The following is a 20799-nucleotide window of genomic DNA, read 5'->3' on the forward strand; positions in this document are numbered from 1 at the left end:
AGATGACTTTGGTACAATGATCAAGAGGTTTGTGAGAACAAACTCCCCCACAGCAGCCACAGTTCTATAGCAATGAGAAATTAACCACAACTCTACATTGTAATCAAGGATTTTAAAGCTCTTAAATTTCAGTAGGTATTGGGCTGATTAATCACTTCAAACAGCAGGGTAGACAGTAGATCTGTCTTAACCAGTCGGCTGAGTTCACCATCCACATGGCTGAACTCAGAGGTATGATCTGTATCACCACCAACGGCAAATCTTAATGGCCCACAGGAGGCACTCAACTAGATGAATGAAAGGGGAACCTTTCCCCAGCTGAGTTAGCAGGAGCCATCATCTCCGCTGGGAGCTGCTTTTGGTATGTTTTACACAGTGACGAAATACCATCAGGAAAACAATGGGAAACTTAATCCTTTCAAAATGACAGCTCTGCCACCATCAGAACACATCAGCAAGCTCTGTCTTTAATCTGGTGTTCTGACATGATTGAAATCTTTGAAATCTCAGTGCTCATTTAGTTTCTGCTTGTCTTGCAATATTCCTAGTACTGCCTTGATACACAAGACAGATTTCCTTCAAGTTTCCTTTGCCTCTTTGTCATCATTTTGTATTGTTTATTCTAATAATGCTTCTAGTTGTCTTCTACTCTTTGCTATCGTTGCTGCAGCAGTACCTAGCTGAGAAAACTTTCCAATAGGCTTGCTATTTCCTAGGAGAGCACTTTGGTCCAGATCCTCATTGGTAGGCTCTTAACTCCCATTGAAATCAGTGGATCTACAGGCGCTGTGAGTGAGTCTCCAGGCTTCTTCCACTAGAGTGGGCACCCACCAGCCATAAAGAAGCTAGAGGAAATAAATAAATTATTTGCTTAAAATTATTTGTGAGAGAGACAAACTTTTGAGCTTACACGAAGCTCTTCTTCAGGTCTGGGAAATGTACTCAGAGCGTCACAGCTAAATACACGGTGGAACAGATTGTTTAGCTTAAGTAGTTACCACACATTTCAAGGGATCAGTCAAGGTGAACTCTGATCAGACTGGCCACTTCACCTGGACTGGTCCCTTGAAATATGTGTTAACTACTTAAGCTAAACAATCTGTTCCACCTTGTGTTTAGCTGTGACACTCTGAGGACTGCTCTACACCAGGAAATTAAGTTGATACAACTGCATCACTCGGGGATGTGAAAAATCTACCCCCTTGAGCGACGCATTTAAACAGACCTAACCCCCAATGTAGACAGCACTAGGTCACTGGAAAAACATTCCCATCGACCTGACTACTGGCTCTTGGGAAGATGGAATTCTTGCGCTAATGGGAGAGGCTCTCCGATCAGTGTAGGTAGCATCCTCATTGAAGTGCTGGTGCATCTGTGCCGCTGCAGAGTTTTAAGGGTAGACAAGCCCTGAGTACATTTTCCAGATCTGAAGAAGAGCTCTGTGCAAGCTCAAAAGCTTGCCTCTCTCACCAAAACAAGTTGGTCCAATAAAAGATATTACCTCACCCACCTTGTCTCTTTAATATGCTGAAACCAACACAGCTACAACAATGCATGCAAAATTGTTTGCTCAGCTCTACCCGTAAGATCCTCCAACTGCATGAATTAACTTGGGGAAGGAAGAGACACATCTTGCAAAATCCCCTACATTTCTCCCCCTGGAAGGTGCCACCTTGCCCATCCTTCCACCTGAGACGGTCAGAACAGAGGTTCCCATCAGCATTCTTCCCAACAAGGTTCTGAAAGCTGCATGAGAGAAATTAATTCATAGACTTCTAAGGCCAGAAGAGACCATTGTGATGATCTAATCTGAGCTTCTGTATAACACAAATCATAGGATTTCCCTGTATTAATTCCTACGTCAGTCGCTGAGGTTAAACTATACCAGATCTTTTAGAAAAACATTTGATCTTGATTTAAGAAATTCCAGAGATGAAGAATCCATTACAACCCTTGGTAAGTTGCTGCAATGGTTAACTGCCCTCACTGTTAAAAATTTGCACCTTATTTTTAGTCTGAATTTGCCTAGATTCCATGTCCAGCAACTGGATCTTGTGTTACCTTTGTCTGTTAGAATGTAGAGCACTCTATTATCATACAGGGTTACTGGCTTCACTGAGGGGGGGAAGCTGTAGATGTGATATATCTTGATTGCTGCAAGGCTTTTGACATAGACCCACATGACATTCTCATAAGCGAACAAGGGAAATGTGATCTCAATGAATTTACTACAATGTGGGTGCACAACTGGTTGAAAGACCATACTCAAAGGGTAGTTATCAAGGGTTTTCTGGAAAACTGGGAGGGCGTATCTAGTGAGGTCCCACAGGGGTCTATTCTAGGTCCAGTACTATTATTTTCATTAATTGCTTGTATAATGGAGTGGAGTGTATGCTTATAAAATTTCTGAATGATGCCCTAGCTGGGAGGGGCTGAAAGCACTTTGGAGGACAGAATTAGAATTCAAAAGTACCTTGACAAATTGAAGAACTGGACTGAAATCAACAAGATGAAATTTAATAAAGACAAGTGTAAAGAACTACACTTAGGAAGAAAAAATCAAATGCAAAACTACAAAATGGGGAATAGAGGATCTGGGGGTTAGAGTGGATCACAAATTGAAAATGAGTCAACAATGTGATGCAGTTACACATGGGAGGTAATTATTCCTCTCTACTTGGCAATGGTGAGGCCTCAGCTGGAGCACTGTGTCCAGTTCTGGGTGCCGCACTTTAAGAAAGATGTGGATAAACTGAACAGAGTCCAGAGGAGAGCAACACAAATGATCAACGATTTAGAAAACCGGACCTCTGAGGAAAGGTTTAAAAAAAACTGGTCATATTTAGACTTGAGAAAAGAAGACTGAAGGGGGACCTGATAACACTCTTCAAATATGTTAAGGGATGTTATAAAAGAGGTCAGAGTTCCATTGTTGTATGTACCCTCTGAAGGCAGGGCAAGTAATGGGCTTAATCTGCAAAAAGGGAGAATTAGGTTAGATATTAGGAAAAACTATTTAACTCTGTAAGGGTAGTTAAGCTCTCGAATACGCTTCCAAGGGAGGTTGTGGAATTCCCATCATCTTTAGAACAAGTTAGACAAAACATCTTCATGGATGGTCTAGATATACTTGATCCTGACTCAGCACAGAGGCTGGACTAGATGACCTCTCAAGGTCCCTTCTAGCCCTACATTTCTATTATGCTATTAAATTTCTGTTTCCCATGTGAGTACTTAGACACTATGATCAAGTCACCCATTAACCTTCTCTGCAATAAACTGAACAGTTTAAGCTCCATGAGTCTCACACTGTAAGAGATGTTTTCTAATCCTTTATTCATTCTTGTGGCTCTTCTCTGAACCCTCTCCAATTTTCAATGCTCTTCTTGAAGTGTGGGCACCAGAACTGGACACAGTATTCCAGCAGCAGTTGCACCAGTGCCAAATAAAGAGGTAAATCTCTCTACTCCTACTCAACATTCCTGTTTATACATCCAAGTATCACGATAGCCCTTTTTGCCACAGGATCGCTCTGGGAGCTCAGGTTCACTTGCTTGTCCCTTCTGACCACTAAATCCTTTTTCAGAATCACTTCTTCCCATGTCAGGGTTCCGTCTCCTATAAGCATAGCCGACATACTTTGTTCCTAGATGTATACTTTTACACTTGTCCATATCCAAATGCACATTGTCAGCTCATGGCCAGCTTACCAAGCAATCCCTAGCACTCTCTATCAGTGATCTGTCCTCCGTCTAAGTGATCTGCCTTGAGGGAAGGGGTGGAGTGGGGGCAGGGCATGGGGTGGAGCCAGGGAAAGTACCCCCAGCACATTAGAAAGTCAGCGCCTATGGCTGGGAGCGTACCTTGGTAGCTGTCAGTCCCTGCGCTCTTCTGAGCACAGGCTCTTGTGCTGGCAGTGCAAGGTGAGCAGTCTCTTTATCCACTCCTACCCACCCACCTTTTTGCAAAGGCTGGTCCCCATCTTTCACATGTGAGCTGGTACTTGCTGAATTAAAGAGATCTTGTCAGGTCTCTTTGGGCTTCTGCGCAAACCAACAGCAAGAGGATCATTTCCGTGGCTTTTAATAGACAGAGCTTATTTTGAAAGGAAAAATATTCCCCTGCCGTGTTGGCACTGCCCTGCTAGCACAGGAGAAACAGAATGTGAAATTTAGAGAAACTGACTGGTCTGTTGTCAGAGCTGAGGGAAGTACAGGGTTAAAACTAAGAGAAGAAGTAGCATAAAGTAAATCAGACTGTCAAATTCTTTCAGTTTTATTAATCCAATGTAGTATTAATAAGATAAGGGAGCCTTAAATTTAATATATGTGTGACATTCCCCTCTGGTGTTATCTGGACCAGTGATCTGCTAGGTCTCTCCAATCCTTGACTCTGGGAGCCAGCCTTACCCTGCTCTGCTGTGAGAACCCCACTGTTCACGCACAGGTTTTGGAATGCAATGCTCCCAGCTACTTGCAACCAAATGACACTAGTCAATATCTGCGGTCCCAGACACAACCCTAGGAACCTCCATCCTGCAGTGTCCAGTTATGCCCGCTGGATGCTGCAAGCTTATATGAGTTCCTCAATTTAGCAAAGAAATTGATATGTACCAGGCTCATTATCCCAAGGAGAGTCTCTGACAGGCTTCAAACCAAACGCACTGCTTCAGGTAGAATAAACAAACAGATTTATTATCTATAAAGATAAATTTTAAGTGATTATAAGTCAAACCATAACAAGTCAGATTTGGTCAAATGAAATAAAAGCAAAACGCATTCTAAGCTGATCTTACAAACTTAGATGCTTCTCACCACAGGCTGGCTGGTTGCTTTTCAGCCAGGCTCTCCCCTTTGATCAGCGCTTCAGTCGTTTGGTGTGTAGTCTGAAGATGGAGGTAGAAGAGAGAGGAAGAGCATGGCAAACATCTCTCCCTTTTAACATGTACTTTCTTCCTTCTTGGCTTTGCCCCCCACCCTTCAGAGTCAGGTGAGCATTACCTCATCACAGCCCCAGACTGCCCAAAGGAAGGGGGTGTCTCACTCGAGAGCCTAACAGATTCTTTTGTTGCCACCTAGGCCAGCGTCTTTTGTTCCTGTGAGGCTGGGCTGGGTTTGTCCCATCCATGCCCTGATGAGGTGTGAACTGCCTCTCTGTTCTTGGTGAGTTTTTGCATGGGCTTGCTTTAAGCCATGAGGATACATTTTCAGCCTCATAATTATATACATGAAATTATAGCCTATAACATTACTGTAACAATTATTATAACTTCACTATAACAACTATGCTCAGTGCATCATGAGCCTTCCGAAGACACCCAACATGACAAACCTTGCATTGGATACCACACAATCATTTTATAAAGATGAAAATGGGGGTGTTCCCCGAAGGTACAGAGCATCACAATATGATTCTTAACTGATTTGTATCTGTCCAACTGAAACAAACCCTGTTTCATCAGCAAAGAATGTTCACAATGGATTCTAACTTCATCAGCCTGAATTACACTGTCAACATTTACAGATACAGCTTAAATTTACAAGGCCGTATTTAGCAAATGAAGTGGCAGGCAGTCACAGACGTGGTATTTGTAGCTAGGTCACTACACCTGTGAATTCTGTTTCACTTTCCAAAACCTGCAATTACTATCCCTGCCATCTGTAATTTCCAGATAGTGTTTAACTTCAGCAGCAGCTGCCGCTTTTAGTTTAATTTTTTGTTTGTTTGTTTGTTTCCAAAGCCGAATGGAGAGCTGGTAATGCCATACTGTACAATCAGCTTTTTAAATTTAAAAACAAACAAATATATAAATAAAAATAGTGAGAAAGGAGAGAAAAAATATCTAGATAGAGAGGAGATGGGACGAATCCTTTGGCAGCTCCAGCAGCATACAAACTGAGCCAGATAACCTCATCCACAGTATCAGTGTGAAGGGTCCCATGATGCAAACTTCCTGCTTCCTGCAGTGAGGGGATGGGCTTTGTTCTCCTTATCCCAGCCCCTCTGCAGAGTCAGAGATCAGTGGATAGGGAAGGAGCAGACCAAGGGCAGGAGGGATGCCAGGAGTGGGGCTAGAGGGACATTCTTGTGTTGTCTGGCACACCCTCCCCCCAGCTCTCTGGAAAAACAAAAACAGCTACTTCAGGAATGCACTGGATCTTCTGACTTCCCCTCCTGCTGTGGGCACCACTCTTCTCTTAGAATCATAGAATATCAGGGTTGGAAGGGACCTCAGAAGATCATCTTGTCCAACCCCCTGCTCAAAGCAGGACCAATCCCCAATTTTGGCCCCAGATCTCTAAATGGCCCCCTCAAGGATTGAACTCACAACCCTGGGTTTAGCAGGCCAATGCTCAAACCACTGAGCTATCCCTCCCTGAAGAGCCAGGGAAGGAGCTGTGGCACCATGGCTATACTGAAACCAGGCTGCAAGGGAAAGAAGCAGACCCACAGAGGACTTCAAAGCCAGCACTTGCAGGGTTCTGGCTTACACTGCTGATCATTCTGCATGAGAGGAGCCTCCCAGAGCCATTTCCCAGACTCAGGTGTCCCGTGAGTCACAGATTGATGCCTCACAGAATGATCCCAGGAAAACTAGTGTAGGGCTCCTGCTACACCCAGGAACTCCTTCTGGCCAGTATTTCTATGGAAAGACCTGACCCTGGTCTGTGAGAATTCCATGCAGAATGAAAGAGCTGTTTGCTATAGTAAGAATTCAAGTTCAAGCTGGAGGAGTGGGTGGGTGGCAGGGTGGAAGAGGATATTTCTATAGAGACTCTTCAGCAACAGCATCACCCAGTCCAGACAAGGCAGTCAATTATTTTTTGGCAAGATCCAAATTTCTTGGGCAAGGTCTAGTTAAGGTCCAGATTCCAGAGAAAATAATAATAAATAATGATGATGATAATAATAATAAGTAAATAAAAAGATTTTGGGGTCCATTCAAAAGCATCTGGCGATCTGGATTTGGCCCCCTGTCCGCCTATATACTCCCCGAGAGAGGCAGAGTACAAGTCAATAGAATTTCAAAATACAGCAGAGAGGGGGTTGTTTCTTTTTCAATGACAGAGAGTTAACATGAAGGAGGAAAACCTAATCATCATGCAAGGCTGCTGATATAGATAGTGGGGTTATTCAAAGATAACAGCATGGCACCCTCAGGGAACTGTTTAGAGGGCAACATTTGTTGACAATGGCTTTGTTTTAAGCTGCTACCCTATTGTAGATAACAACTGCACCGCAGCCATTTCAATGAAAACAGACTTCTGTTTGGTTTCTGGCATTCTCTAGGGTGTTTGCAACACGGACGGTGCAGACTGGGGCATGAGTGTGCTAGTGCATGAAAACCAATTAGTGAAACTGACTAAAAAGTCTGCTAAAACAAAAGGGAAACTGACCAGCCTACTTTTGTTGTACACACTGAATGAAATGCAAACAATAAAAGAGCAGCAAAATGGCTTGAATTTGTTTGATTTTTAAAAAAAAATTAGATTTGCATGATCTAAAGTCAGGTTTCAGACTAGCAGCTGTGTGAGTCTGTATTCTTTGTTAGTCTCTAAGGTGCCACAAGTACTCCTTTTCTTTTTATGATCTAAAGTGAGGCTAGTAACACAGGGATGAGAAAATTGGGGCCAGCATTCCAGCTTTCTAACCATCATGACGGTGTGGGCAATCGTGGTAAACACATCTATAGTAGTGCAATATTTTTAAATTATATCTTCTTATTTAACCTGGAAATGTCCCTTTTCGGTCGCTGAACTATATTGTTTAATTTGTAACTTACAAGAGCCATGTCCCACTGCAAACAGATCCTTGTACTTCGGATTCCTGTAACAAGAAAGTAAATGTAACAGAGTATGAATTATTAATTATCTAACTCAACAGATGTGCATGGACTTCACAGAATAAAGCCAGATTACCGCCCAAAAGAGCCGACAGTCTATGGCTTGATCCTGCAAACACTTACGCATGTGACTAAAGCTTTGCATGTGCCTAATTTTTCACAGGATCAAGACCTATGCGTGGACTCAGACAACAGAGGATGATGGCAACACATGGAGTGGATAAGAAAGGGCTACGTCAAAGATGACAACAATAAGATTTCAGTCTCCAGGGCTCCCTGCCTTGTACATTTCACAATCACTGAAAATATACTTTTTAAAAAACCCTATATCTTAGAGGAAGAGAGAAGAAATCTCAGTTTCCACCATTGTGGATACAGAAGCATAGGAACTGCCAAACCATATCAGAACAAGGGTCCACCCACGCACTTATCTTGTCTGGCATTGGCCAATAATGGGTGATTCAGAGGAAGGCACATAAGTTCCATAACGTAAGATCATTCACACAGCTTTTGTCTTCTTTGCCACTTGCCTATTCGGGCTCAGTGACTTTTACAGCCTTTTTCCAAAACTCATGATTGTATGCCAGGCTGTCATGCAAATTGGTCTGTGTGCGGACCGTTGATATCTGGTCCATGTACCGAGTCTTTGGCCTCCCCCTTGCTTCTTTCCATCCACGATCATTGCAAGAGCCATCCTTCCAAAATAGCTCTCATATCTCTGCTGGACTTGCCCCTGGCCATGTAGCCTAGCCTCCATCAACTTGTCTCCAATTGGGGCAACCCACATTACGCTCCACACAACCTCATTTTGTTTCCTGTCACAGAGCGTCCAACCATTTGACCAGTTCAATATCTTCATTTCCATGGTGGAGAGCACGCTGGTTTCTCGTCTCGTGGCTGGCCAAGTTTCTGTTCCGTACATTAGGATGGGTCAAATTACAGTTAGATACATTCTCCCTTTTAACTTTATTGGCACCTTTTTAATCATAGAAAACTGAGATCAGCTCCCACCATTTGCACCAAGCAGCCTTGGTATGCTGTCAGGCATCACTCAGAAGGGCACCATTGTCACCAACCACTGAGCCTAGGTATTTACATTTTTTCACCATTCTAAGCTCTCTGCCTGTAATATCCTTTATAGTGGGTCCTGCTACTTCAGTTATCAAAGCCTCAGGCTTACCAACATTCACTCTTGAGTCCCAGGTGCGCAAAACTGCCTTGCCACTCTTCAGAGTTGGCTTGCAGGGTCTCATAATCTTTGCACATATCACTATGGCATCACGGAGCAGCGTATTCCAAGGCAGCTCCCTTCGTATATTCTCCCTAATCACATCCAAGCCAGCTGCAAACAAAAAAGAGCTCAATGCTGACCCCGGGTGCAAGGCAATGTTTACTAGAAATCCTCTGCTGTAGCCCCATTTGGTTTTAACTACAGTAGACATTCCATCATATATACCTGCATAAGATAGACCTATCCTTCCAGCACACCTCTCTGTCACAAACTCCACCAAACAAATTCTCTTGGAACACGATCATATGCCTTCTTCAAGTCCACAAAGATCATACACACAGACCAGAGAGGGAAGTTCCTTCCTGTCCCAGCTGGTGATTAGTTTATTCCCTGAAGCATGAGGACTGACCTGCCAATACTCTACTTTTTGATATAGAAAGCTTTAATAACTAATCCTTCTTTGCAATTTACTAAGCTATTTGCCTCAATTATGTCATGTGGCAGTGAATTCCACAGGTTAATTTTATATTCAGTTAAATCATGTTTTCTTATCCTTTTAGTATTAGTTGCCTTTTAATGCTTCTTTCTTTATCTCTCCATTTTGACTCATAATAATGACCGTAAATGATAATTTGCACTCTTTAAGAATAAAACCCAGGATCCAGACTTCCCTGCTCTAACCATTAGATCCACTGTCACTACAAAAGATTTGAAAAACACAAATCCATACCTGGGACATATCTTACAAGTCTATTGTTCTCTCTTACTTAGTATTTATTGAAGGTGAAGCCCTGGTAAAGAATTCTAAAGACTTTTGAGCACAGAGGGAGGCTACGTGTAGGCTGACACCTGTTATCAATTAAAAAGATGAATTAGGCCTGGGGAAGAGAAGCTGAGTATTATTGTATGTCAATAAATGAGACCCCAGAAAGGGAAAGTTAATCTGAAACTATCAGTGGTGATGTTTTGGATTGACAAGGAAGAAGGTAAACTGGGACAGCAACTGGGCCCAGTGCTAGATTGGGTCAGGCCCTCTGCGATGTACAACTACAACCATTACCTATAGAAATAGCTACTTAGGGCTCTGATTCAGGAAAGCATCTCTACTCAGGACCGTGCTTAAAATACATGCTTAATGTACAATATCTGCTTAAAAGTGCTGGCCTGGAACAGAGATGGAGGGTTGGTCTATCCTGCAATTAGGCACATGCCCACTGACTCAGTCTCGGGGGGTTGGGGAGGGGGAGCGCTCAGGCTAAGGGGCTGTTTAACTGCAGAGTAGATGTTCAGGCTCAGGCTGCAGCCTGAGCTCTGGGGCCCTCCCACCTCGCAGGGTCCTAGAGTCTGGGCTCGAGCCTGAGCCTGACTGTCTACACTGCGATTGAACAGCTCCTTAGCCTGAGTTCTGCAAACCCAAGTCATCTGCACAGGCCAACTGTGGGTTTTTAACTGCAGTGTAGACATATCCTAAGTGTCTCACTTATCCTTTTGCACATGCAGTTACCTAACTGGAACATGCAATTGAATCGGCACTTCATACTGCTCTTTTTTTTCTGTGCACAGACCAAAGCCTCTGCCTTCATATAGTTCTTTTCCTACCTCTCCCTAGGCCAGTGCAGGACTGACTCTTCCTGTATGTTCTCCAGAGATCTGTCCAATCTGGTTTTACAATTCTCAGGGGAAGGGACTCTTATTTGTTCCATTTAGTTAACCTCTTTGCCCTGGTGCTCCACACTAAGTCAGCAGTGTACTCATCTTCCACTGAAGGGCAATGGAATCCGAGCATGTGCCTGGCACATTCAGTACCACAGCAGGTGCCAGCTGGTCCATAAACCAGCACCTGGCATGGTTATCTACCACCAACGAATAATCGTTGAATTGAATTATTCCAAACAAACAGTGTTCCCAGAGAAAGCATTCAGAATGTTTTTATACAAAATGTTGGGCTTCTTGCCATAATAACGGAGCTACACTTCCACGTTATGACAATTCACAGGGACGCTGGCTTGCAAGATCGCATGTCATTTCATTCCATTCTTGCCCAAGGATTTAGGAGATAAAATCTGCAACAAATAAACTCACCAGCAGATGGCAGTGACTGCAAGCCTCTTGGCTTTGTCATACTGAAACTTCCACAGTGGAAGGAGAGTCCCCTCCTGGTCTCTGTATTCATCCGCAGGATCCTCAAAATATTTAAAATCTAAAAGGAGAGGAAACGAATACCAGCGCATTAAAAGGGGCCTGCCTGTAACCAGTGCCTGCGGGTGGAGAATAAGATCATTCCTCTCCCCTAGCTCAAGAGTAGGCACCGCCATGTTCAGAGCTTGTGCCAAAGGCACTGCTCATGCCCGAGATTTATTGTTTGTATCCCCGTAGTGCCTGGAGTCCCTAAGTGAGGTCAGGGCCACGCAGTGCTAGATGCTGTACGCACACAGAGCAAGAGATGGTCCCTGCCCGGTCAAAAAGGGATCCTGGGGGCTCTGGTCAGCACTGCTGACCAAGCCGCTAAAAGTGCGGTCAGCGGCGCAGTCGGGCTAATGCAGGCTCCCTGCCTGCCCTAGCTCTATGTGGCTCCTGGAAGCAGCCAGTATGTCCAGCTCCTAGGCACAGGGGTGGCCACGGGGACTCTGCACACTGCCCTCGCCCTGACTGCCAGCTCCACAGCTCCCATTGGCTGCAATTCCCGGCCAGTGGGAGCCGCGGGCGCGGTGTCTGCAGGTGCAGGCAGCGCACAGAGCCCCCTGCCCCCTCCAGCTAGGAGCCAGACATGCCGGCCACTTTCGGGAGCCACCTGAGGTAAACCCTGAACGCCCTGCCCCAGGTCGGAACCCCCTCCCACACCCTAACTCCCTCCCAAAGCCTGCACCCCCTCCTGCATCCCAACCCCCTGCCCCAACCCTGAGCCCCCTGCCACACCCAAACTCCCTCTCGGAGCCCGCACCCTACACACATACACCCCACACCCCAACCCCCTGCCCCAGCCCGGTGAACATAAGTGTGGGTGGGGGAGAGCAAACGATGGAGGGAGGAAGGATGGAGTGAGTGTGGGCGAGGCCTCAGATAAGGGGTGGGGTAGGGGTGGGGCCATGGGGAAGAGGCAGGGCAAGGCTGTTCAGTTTTGTGTGATTAGAAAGTTGGCAACCCTAATAAAGGGTGGGAGGGGAAATGGTTTGCTCAAGGTCACATAGCAGGTCAGTGGCAGAGCTGGGAATACAGCCTGGTCTCCTAAGTTGCAAGTACAGTGGCTCAGGCCCTGGGTCACACTGGCTCATTTTCTTTTGGAAACTATAGAGCCATCGATGATCTCATCGGGAGATTGGCGACACAGACTAATGTTTTGTTATTTATTTGTGGAAAAGGAGAACCACCACCAAATAAGGTGCGCAGGTGCTGATCAGCCATGTCCTGATAATGCAAGTTCTATTAACGCCATCCCACATCCGCCAACACCATTCTTGTGAGTGTCACCGTACAGATGGGTGTCAGGAGTGATTTGAGTGGGAAGAGAGAGGGGCACCGTTAGAACGGACAAGGTGTGGAATCTGTCCCAGTGGCCTCTGTTCCCTGTTGTAAGCAGGCATAGTGGATGGGCTTGTACAGCTGCTTTGTACAGGCAGCTCAGACTGTCAGTGCCTGCACCATGAAAGGAAACTCACCTGTTCAGGGAACTCGACGCAAAGCATGGGACATATTCCAGTGAGGATCAAACAACTCAGTGCCTGCTGAATGGCTGCCTAAGTCCCAGCCTGCTTGGAGCAGCGCGTGCCCTATAAATGAATGGACTTGGCTGGGCTGTTTTCTTTCTGCAAGTTCCCAGATCTGCTCCTGCCTACATCTCATTTCTCTGATCTGACATCCTTCTTCTGCGGCCTGCACTCAGCCCACTTCTCGCTCCTTAAAGATTGCGTACTCTCTGTTGGGACTTTGTGCCTTTTTTCATGGCACATTTATGTCTGGAGCCTCTCTCTGCCACCTTCTTTTATACAGGCCCAAGACCACAGTACCAAACACCTCAGTTCTTTCACCTAGCTTTCTACCTCTATTCTGGCACTCTGCTGCCTTCCTCAGCCTGGTCCTTAAACACTGTGCTGACTCTGTCTAACTTAGGGCCCAATTCTGTGAGCTGCTAAGCATTCTCATCTCCCACTGAACACACAGAACTGGACCCTTACATAGCAAGCATCTTTGGGCTGTGATCTTGCCTTCCTGCATCTTGTGAAGCACCGTGCTTGCCCACTGGTTAGTGTCGACCTGGGACTCGGGAGACCTGGGTTCTACTCCTGGCTCTACCATTGGCTGACCTTGGGCAAGTCATTGCACCTCTGTGCCTTAGTTTACCCATCTGTAAAATGGGGATAATTATACTGACCTCCTTTGTAAAAGCACTTTGAGATCTGCTGATAACAAGCACTGTATAAAAGCTAGGTATCATTATTATATGCTGGTCACTTTGGAGGTGGGTAGATAGCAACAGTAAATTGTGGAGTGCTCTCCCAATACCTACATGCACAGAACTCCCCACGCCACAGGGACATGTAGGAGAGCCTACAGTGATCGGCAAGGCAATGGGCGGGATCCTCAGCTGTGCCTCCACAGAAGTCAATGAAGCTCTGGTGAGTTACACCAGCTGAGAATCTGGCCCACTATATAGATAGCACCCTCCTGTTAGCAGCAGATCTCCTCTTTGAATCAAGACAAAATTTAACTCCACCAGAAAATGCTTCCCCAGATTCCCTGTTGTAATCTTTCTAGGGTTATGAAGATGTAACACCTGCATATTGCAATGTTTTACTTGCGGTACGAATACATAATAATCCTTGGCACTTCTGAGGTGCTTTCGCGCTGAGGATCACAGAGCCTTTTACAAACTCTCACTAATTAATCTGTCCTCACAGTATCCCTGGGAGGCAGAGAAACATGATTAGCCTCACTTTCCTGATGGTGGAATTGAGGCTCTGGACAGGTAAGCAATTTGCCCAAGGTCACCGAATTATTCACCGGCAGAGCTAGAAATAAAACCCAGGAGTCCGGACTCACATCTCCCTGCCTAACCATTAGGCATTAGAATAAAATGCCCTCAGTTGGGGTCTCTGCCAGGGAGGGGAAGCTTTAAATTGACCTCAGGGCTCCAAAGGAGAGGCTACATGGGGTATATATAGAATCAGTAAATTCTCCACGTGTCCTGGCCATAAACCTTCCCAGGCCAGTGCTATGCTGGGGACTATGTGGGCTGGCTGTGCCCACGCCTGTGGAAGCAATACTGTGGGTGTCTTATACTGCCCTCATACTCCCCGACGCAGATTTTCCATTACTGGGAGGGCTGTGTCCTGGCTTCTGTCAGCTGAAGGGGGTCTGTCTCATCTTGGGCTGAATCTAGCTTGTGGATTTTAAATAAGGAGTGACCAAAACGGTACAGTATTGGCAACCTTTGGGCCACTTAAAGTGGTCACTTAAGGCAAAAGGGCAGCCTATCAGAGGTGGCCTTTCATGCAGATTTCTCTGTTACATGGACTGACATGGCTTGACGTAACATTCCATGAACTATTGCACTTTGTCATGGTGACCCTGGAAAGGATCAACATTGCACAGCCATCCTGAAGAGCAAACAGGGATTCTTCTCAGTTACATATCTCACCAATCCTCTTCCTCTCCATGCACAGGTGATGATTCCATGGGAGTCATTATGCCAGGTGTGGCCACAGAGTTGATAACGGTGAGTAGCCTCTGACTTCTCTAAGGAAGTGATCAGCAACATGGTACTGATCAAGGACTTGATGCACAGACTGGTCAATTGTAATTGATTACAGCTGGGCTTTCCCATGGAGTCAGAGTGTTAGGCACCCAAATACCACTGAATAGAACTTTCCTAGGCTGCTTTGAAAACCCACAGCCTGCATTCTCAAAGGAGCTTTCACCACCTCATCACAACGGTGTGCCGGTCTCTTCCGCAGAACTGACATCTGAGTGTGAATGAAAGTCCCGTACCTTGTGCAATGTCATCAAAGGTATTCTGATTGACCATCCGCTCCACTATTTTAGCTGCCTTGGTCACCTTGGATACATCATCACTCTGCCAAAAAGTAAAACAATGAGGAGAAATTTTACAACCAACATGTTGAAAGAAAGGGAAATTATTTCCTGTGCCGTGGTTCTCTGAAAATTAGCAAAGAGCCCCCCTCTCCTGTTGGACCTCTAGACTAAGGGGTTTCAGGGTCTCGCACGGACAAGCAAAGTTCAGAGGGTTTCAGTAAATCTCTGGGAACTCGACTTTAAGTTGTATGCAGATCAACAGTATCATGCAGCACATAGCTAATGGAATCAGTCACACCGTGGGGGAGATTTTCAAAGGCACAAAAGGCAGCTTTGTGTCCAGTTGCCTATGCAAGTCAATGAGAATTAGGTTCCTTGCTGGCCTAGCACAGTGGAAAATTCCATCTTGCAGGTGTGGTGCTACCAATGGCACCGGAACGGGGGGGGCCAGAGGGCCATGCCCCCCCCCACACACCTTTAAAAGTGGGAAGCTATTCCCTCCCACTTTTTACTGGCCACAAGGGTGAGCAATGGGGAAGAGGGTAGGGTCTGGGGGGGAAGAGGCGGCACAGGAGCTGGGTCTTGGGGAAAAGGAGTGGCATGAGGGTGGGGTGATAGGGGAATGGGCGGCGCAGGCCGGGAGCTCGGGAGGGAGGGGCGCTGAGGGAGCAGGGCCTCGGGGGAGGGTGGCACAGGGGAGGCGGGGTCACAGTTCGGACACTGGTGGCCCCCCACGTTTAGGGACCTTCCGTCACTCCTGGGTCTACTATGCATTGACGAACGCTGATAGAGCCCTGCACAACGTTAAACCCTGGGTAGCCTGAGGAGGGATGTGCCGCTCTTTGTCTCTGTGTCCTAATGGGAATTCCAGTGATGGGCACAAATCCAAACACCTTCCTCCTCTGAACTCTGGGGAAGTCCAAACGCTGCAGTTCAGGTCTGCCTCCAGGTCCCTCCCAGGCATTCCAGGGTTACACTGCTATACCTAGAGGTATGTCTACACTGCACATCTCTGGTAGCAGCATGTGGGGTATGTGTAGCCACACATGGCAGTGAAAAGCAGGCTGCACCCATACTGTGGTGTGCAGCTACATCCAGCAGCGAAAGGCTCTGGCAGAGGGTGGCAGCAGGGAAAGACTCCGGCAGTGGGAGTCAGAGCCTTTCCCCACTGCCTTCCCCTGCTGGAGTCTTTCACTGGGTCTGTACTCTACTCACCTAAGCAGTGCCTCACTGTCTACACTGCTGTTTATACCCATGCTAGGGAGTCAGAGGGTTCTCCCCATGCATGGAGAACTCAAAGCCAGGGGCACTGAGCTTTCATATTTTGCTGTTTCAAAGTCCTGCATCCACACATCCTAAGTGAACCACCATTATTATCTTTATTATTTGTATGACCATACCCCATCAAAGCCCTGTCAACACCTCAAAGACTTCCATCATCAAAACACTGCTAGGCTTTGAAGGCCAACATCAGGGCATATGCATGCTCGGCCACTAGCCTTACCCTGACTTCACTCCATTTCATAGGCATACTAAGACTTGGCATTTATATAGGGTTTTATGGACACTAATTAATCCTCACAGCACCCCTGGGAAGTATCATAACCCCCTTTTACAGATAGAGAAACAGACAGAAAGGTGGCATAACTTGCCAAAGGCCACACAGAGAGTCAGTGGCAGAGCCAGGAATACTACACAGGAATGCCTGGCTCCCAAACCAGTGCTCCTTCCTTCAGTCTACACTGCCTTCGTATTGAGCATATATCTAATTTCAGGTATCCTATGAATGGTGGACGCTTTGACTCCCCCGACAGTGCACACCAATATTCCTAACCTTCCACCTCTGCTAGATCACAGATACGCCTGGCCATTCTCCTACATGCCAAGGCACATATCACAGTTAGTAGTTCTGCCATTTCATATTTGAGTTCCTTCAGAACTCTTGGGTGATACCATCTGGACCTGCAAAAAGAAAAGGAGTACTTGTCGCACCTTAGAGACTAATCAATTTATTTGAGCATAAGCTTTCGTGAGCTATAGCTCACTTCATCGGATGCATACTGTGGAAAGTGTAGAAGATCTTTTTATACACACAAAGCATGAAAAAATACCTCCCCCCACCCCACTCTCCTGCTGGTAATAGCTTATCTAAAGTGATCACTCTCCTTACAATGTGTATGATAATCAAGTTGGGTCATTTCCAGCACAAATCCAGGTTTTCTCACCCCACCCCCATTCTTGAGATGTCAAGAATCATAACATTCATAAACCAGTCGGAGAACACTTCAATGTCTCTGGTCACGCGATTACAGACATGAAAGTTGCGATATTACAGCAAAAAAACTTCAAATCCAGACTCCAGCGAGAAACTGTTGAATTGGAATTCATTTTCAAATTGGATACAATTAATTTAGGCTTGAATAGAGACTGGGAGTGGCTAAGTCTTTATGCAAGGTAACCTATTTTCCCTTGTTTTTTCCTACCCCCCCCACCCCCCCAGACGTTCTTGTTAAACCCTGGATTTGTGCTGGAAATGGCCCACCTTGATTATCATACACATTGTAAGGAGAGTGGTCACTTTAGATAAGCTATTACCAGCAGGAGAGTGGGTTTGTATGTGTGTGTGGGGGGGGGGGGTGAGAAAACCTGGATTTGTGCTGGAAATGGCCCAACTTGATTATCATACACATTGTAAGGAGAGTGATCACTTTAGATAAGCTATTACCAGCAGGAGAGTGGGGTGGGGGGAGGTATTTTTTCATGCTTTGTGTGTATAAAAAGATCTTCTACACTTTCCACAGTATGCATCCAATGAAGTGAGCTGTAGCTCACGAAAGCTTATGCTCAAATAAATTGGTTAGTCTCTAAGGTGCCACAAGTACTCCTTTTCTTTTTGCGAATACAGACTAACACGGCTGTTACTCTGAAACCCATCTGGACCTGGTGACTTATTAGTGTTTATCATTTAGCTTCTCTGCAATAACAACGAGGAGTCCTTGTGGCACCTTAGAGACTAACAAATTTATTTGGGCAATGGCCTTATCTTCATTGAGTGCTCCTTTAGCAGATTGGTCACTGCAATAAAAGACCTGCGGCATAGCCATGGCTGGCCTGGGTCAGCTGACGCGGGCTCAAAGGGCTCAGGCTGTGGAGATAAGAACTGAAGTGTAGACGTTTGGCCTCGGGCTGGAGGCTGGACTCTGAGACCCCACCAGCGGAGAGGGTCTCAGAGCTTGGGCTCCAGCCTGAGCCGGAACATCTATACTGCAATTTTCAGCCCCGCAGCCCAAGTCTATTGACTCAGGCCCTGAGCCTCATGCTGCGGGTTTTTTATTGCAGTGTAGACCCTACTGTCTGCTTCTCAGGCTTGCTGCTTCTGAAGTACTTAAAAAAATTCTTACTGTTAGTTTGTGCATCTTTAGCAAGTTGCTTCTTACATTCTTTCTTGGCCTGTCTTATGATACTTTTACACTTAATCTGCCAGAGTTTGTGCACTTAGGATTTGACTTCCCAATTTTAAAGGATGCCTTTTGCCTATAATGGCCTCCATTAATCTGCTGGCTATCCATGGCGGCATTCCTTTGGTGCTCTTACTTTCTTTTCTAATTTGGGGTATATATTTAGTCTGAGCCTCTATTATGGTGTTTTTAAATAGTTGCCATGCTGCTTGCAGGTATTTAACCCTTATGACAGCTACTTTTAACTTCCCTCTAACAAGCATCCTCATTTTCATACAGTTCCCCTTTTTAAAGTTAAATCTTACCATGGTGGGCTTTTTTAGTATTATCCCCCCTACAGGAATGTTACATTTAATTACATTGTGGTCACTATTACCAAGCAATTTAGCTCTATTCACCTCTTGGACCAAATCCTGTGCTCCACTTAGAACCAAATCAAGAATTGCCTCTCCCCTTGAGGGATAAGCCTAGCTGCTCCAAGAAGCAGTCACTGATGGTGTCTAGAAATTTTATCTCTGCATAATGTCCTGTGGTGACATGTACCCAGACAATACAAGTATAGCTGAAAACACCCTTAAACGTTGTGCTTTCTGCTTTTGTTGCCTCTTTAACCTCCCTTAGCATTTCACAGTCACTGTCACCATCCTGGTCAGGTGGTCAGTAGGATATTCTGACTGCTATATTCTTATTATGCAAGCATGGAATTCCTATCCGGAGAGATTCGATGGTACAGTTTGTTTCATGTAAGATGTTTACCTGATTTACCCTTTTCTTTCCCATATAAAAGAGGGAGAATGGAGATCTCTCCCTTTTCCATTCTAGGAAAGGAGGGTGCTGAGTTGAGCACACTGCAGCCCAGCTCAGCCCCCATCTCCCCCCACTCTGAATGACAGGCACTGTGTGAAACTGGCACCAGCTCTTTCTGCAAATCACAGGGGAAGAAGGCAGGAGAAGAAGTTACCCTGACTTCTCCTCCTCCTTCACTGCCACTGCAATAAATGTCCTCCACATTGCTGATCAGCTGGCATCTCCAAAGCTCCTTGAAAAACATCATCTAAGTCACACAGGACATTTTGACAAAAGTGCGGTGCAGAGGAACGTGCGGGGGGGGGGGGGGGGAGTGCGTGGTGATGCCAGCCTCATGCAGGGGGGGAGTCAAGGCTCCGGCAGGGAGCAGGCAGGGCTCAAGTGAGCAGTCATGCCAGCCCCAGCCTCGTGACAGGGGAGGTAGGGCTAGTCAAGCAGCAATGCCAGCTGCGCGGCCGGGGGGAGGAAGGGTCAGGCTAGCCCCACGCATGCGGTATCCCGTTTTCCCTTTGGGAAATATGGTCACCTAGTTAAGGGTACAGTTCATAGCTACAGATCGGCACATGCCAAACTGACATTCCTCAGAGTGACATGCACATGTGCAGCAAGACTCGATTGATAGATTCCAAGGCCAGCAGGGACCATTGTGATTATCAAATCTGATTTCCTGTAGAACACAGGCCAAAGAACTTCCTCCAAACAATTCCTAGAGCAGAGCTTTTAGAAAAACATCTAACCTTGATTTAAAATTGCCAGGGATGGAGAATCCAGATGACCCTCGGTAAACTGTTCCAATGGTTAATTACCCTCACTGTTAAAAATGTACACCTTATTTCCAGTCTGAATTTGTCTAGCTTCAACTTTCAGCCATTGGATCACGTTAGACCTTTCTCTGCTTGATCGAAGAGCCCATTATTACATATTAGTTCCCCATGTAGATACTAAGACTGTAATAACGTCACCCCTTAACCTTCTCCTTGTTAAACTAAATAGATTTAGCTCTTTGAGTCTATCACTGTAAGGCAAGTTTTCTAATCCTTTATTCATTCTCATGGCTCTTCTCTGAACCTTCTCCAATTTATCAACATCTGTCTTGAATTGTGGGCACCAGACCTGAACCCAGGATTTCATCAGTGGTCGCACAAATACAGAGATAAAATAAGCTTTTTACTCCTACACTAGATTCACCTATTTTGCATTAGCCCCTTTGGCCACAGTGTCGTACTGGGACCTCATGTTCAGCTAATTATCCCTCAAATCTTTTTCAGAGTCACTGCTTTCCAGGATAGAGTCCACCCTCCTGTAAGCATGGCCTACATTCTTTGTTCCTAGATGTATTCATTTACATTTAACTGTATTAAAACACATATTGTTGCTTGCAGCCAGCTTACTTAGCAATCCAGATCGCTCGGTATCAGTGACCTGTCATC

At 45.8% G+C, this 20799-nt stretch overlaps 1 protein-coding gene across 1 annotated transcript in view; it reads right to left on the bottom strand.

Moving 5' to 3' along the window:
* The window catches only part of DNAI1 (dynein axonemal intermediate chain 1), a 244280-nt gene that overhangs the window by 188760 nt on the left and 34721 nt on the right, over positions 1-20799 (bottom strand). The window contains exons 10-12 of the mRNA XM_077816997.1: positions 15060-15144; positions 11157-11274; positions 7784-7827 (exon numbers count right to left, since the gene is read on the bottom strand). Coding sequence (XP_077673123.1) covers positions 7784-7827; positions 11157-11274; positions 15060-15144 — 247 coding nt within the window. The remainder of the gene's footprint in view (positions 1-7783; positions 7828-11156; positions 11275-15059; positions 15145-20799) is intronic.

Source organism: Eretmochelys imbricata, chromosome 5 (assembly GCF_965152235.1).
Source record: "Eretmochelys imbricata isolate rEreImb1 chromosome 5, rEreImb1.hap1, whole genome shotgun sequence".
Lineage (NCBI taxonomy): Eukaryota > Metazoa > Chordata > Testudines > Cheloniidae > Eretmochelys > Eretmochelys imbricata.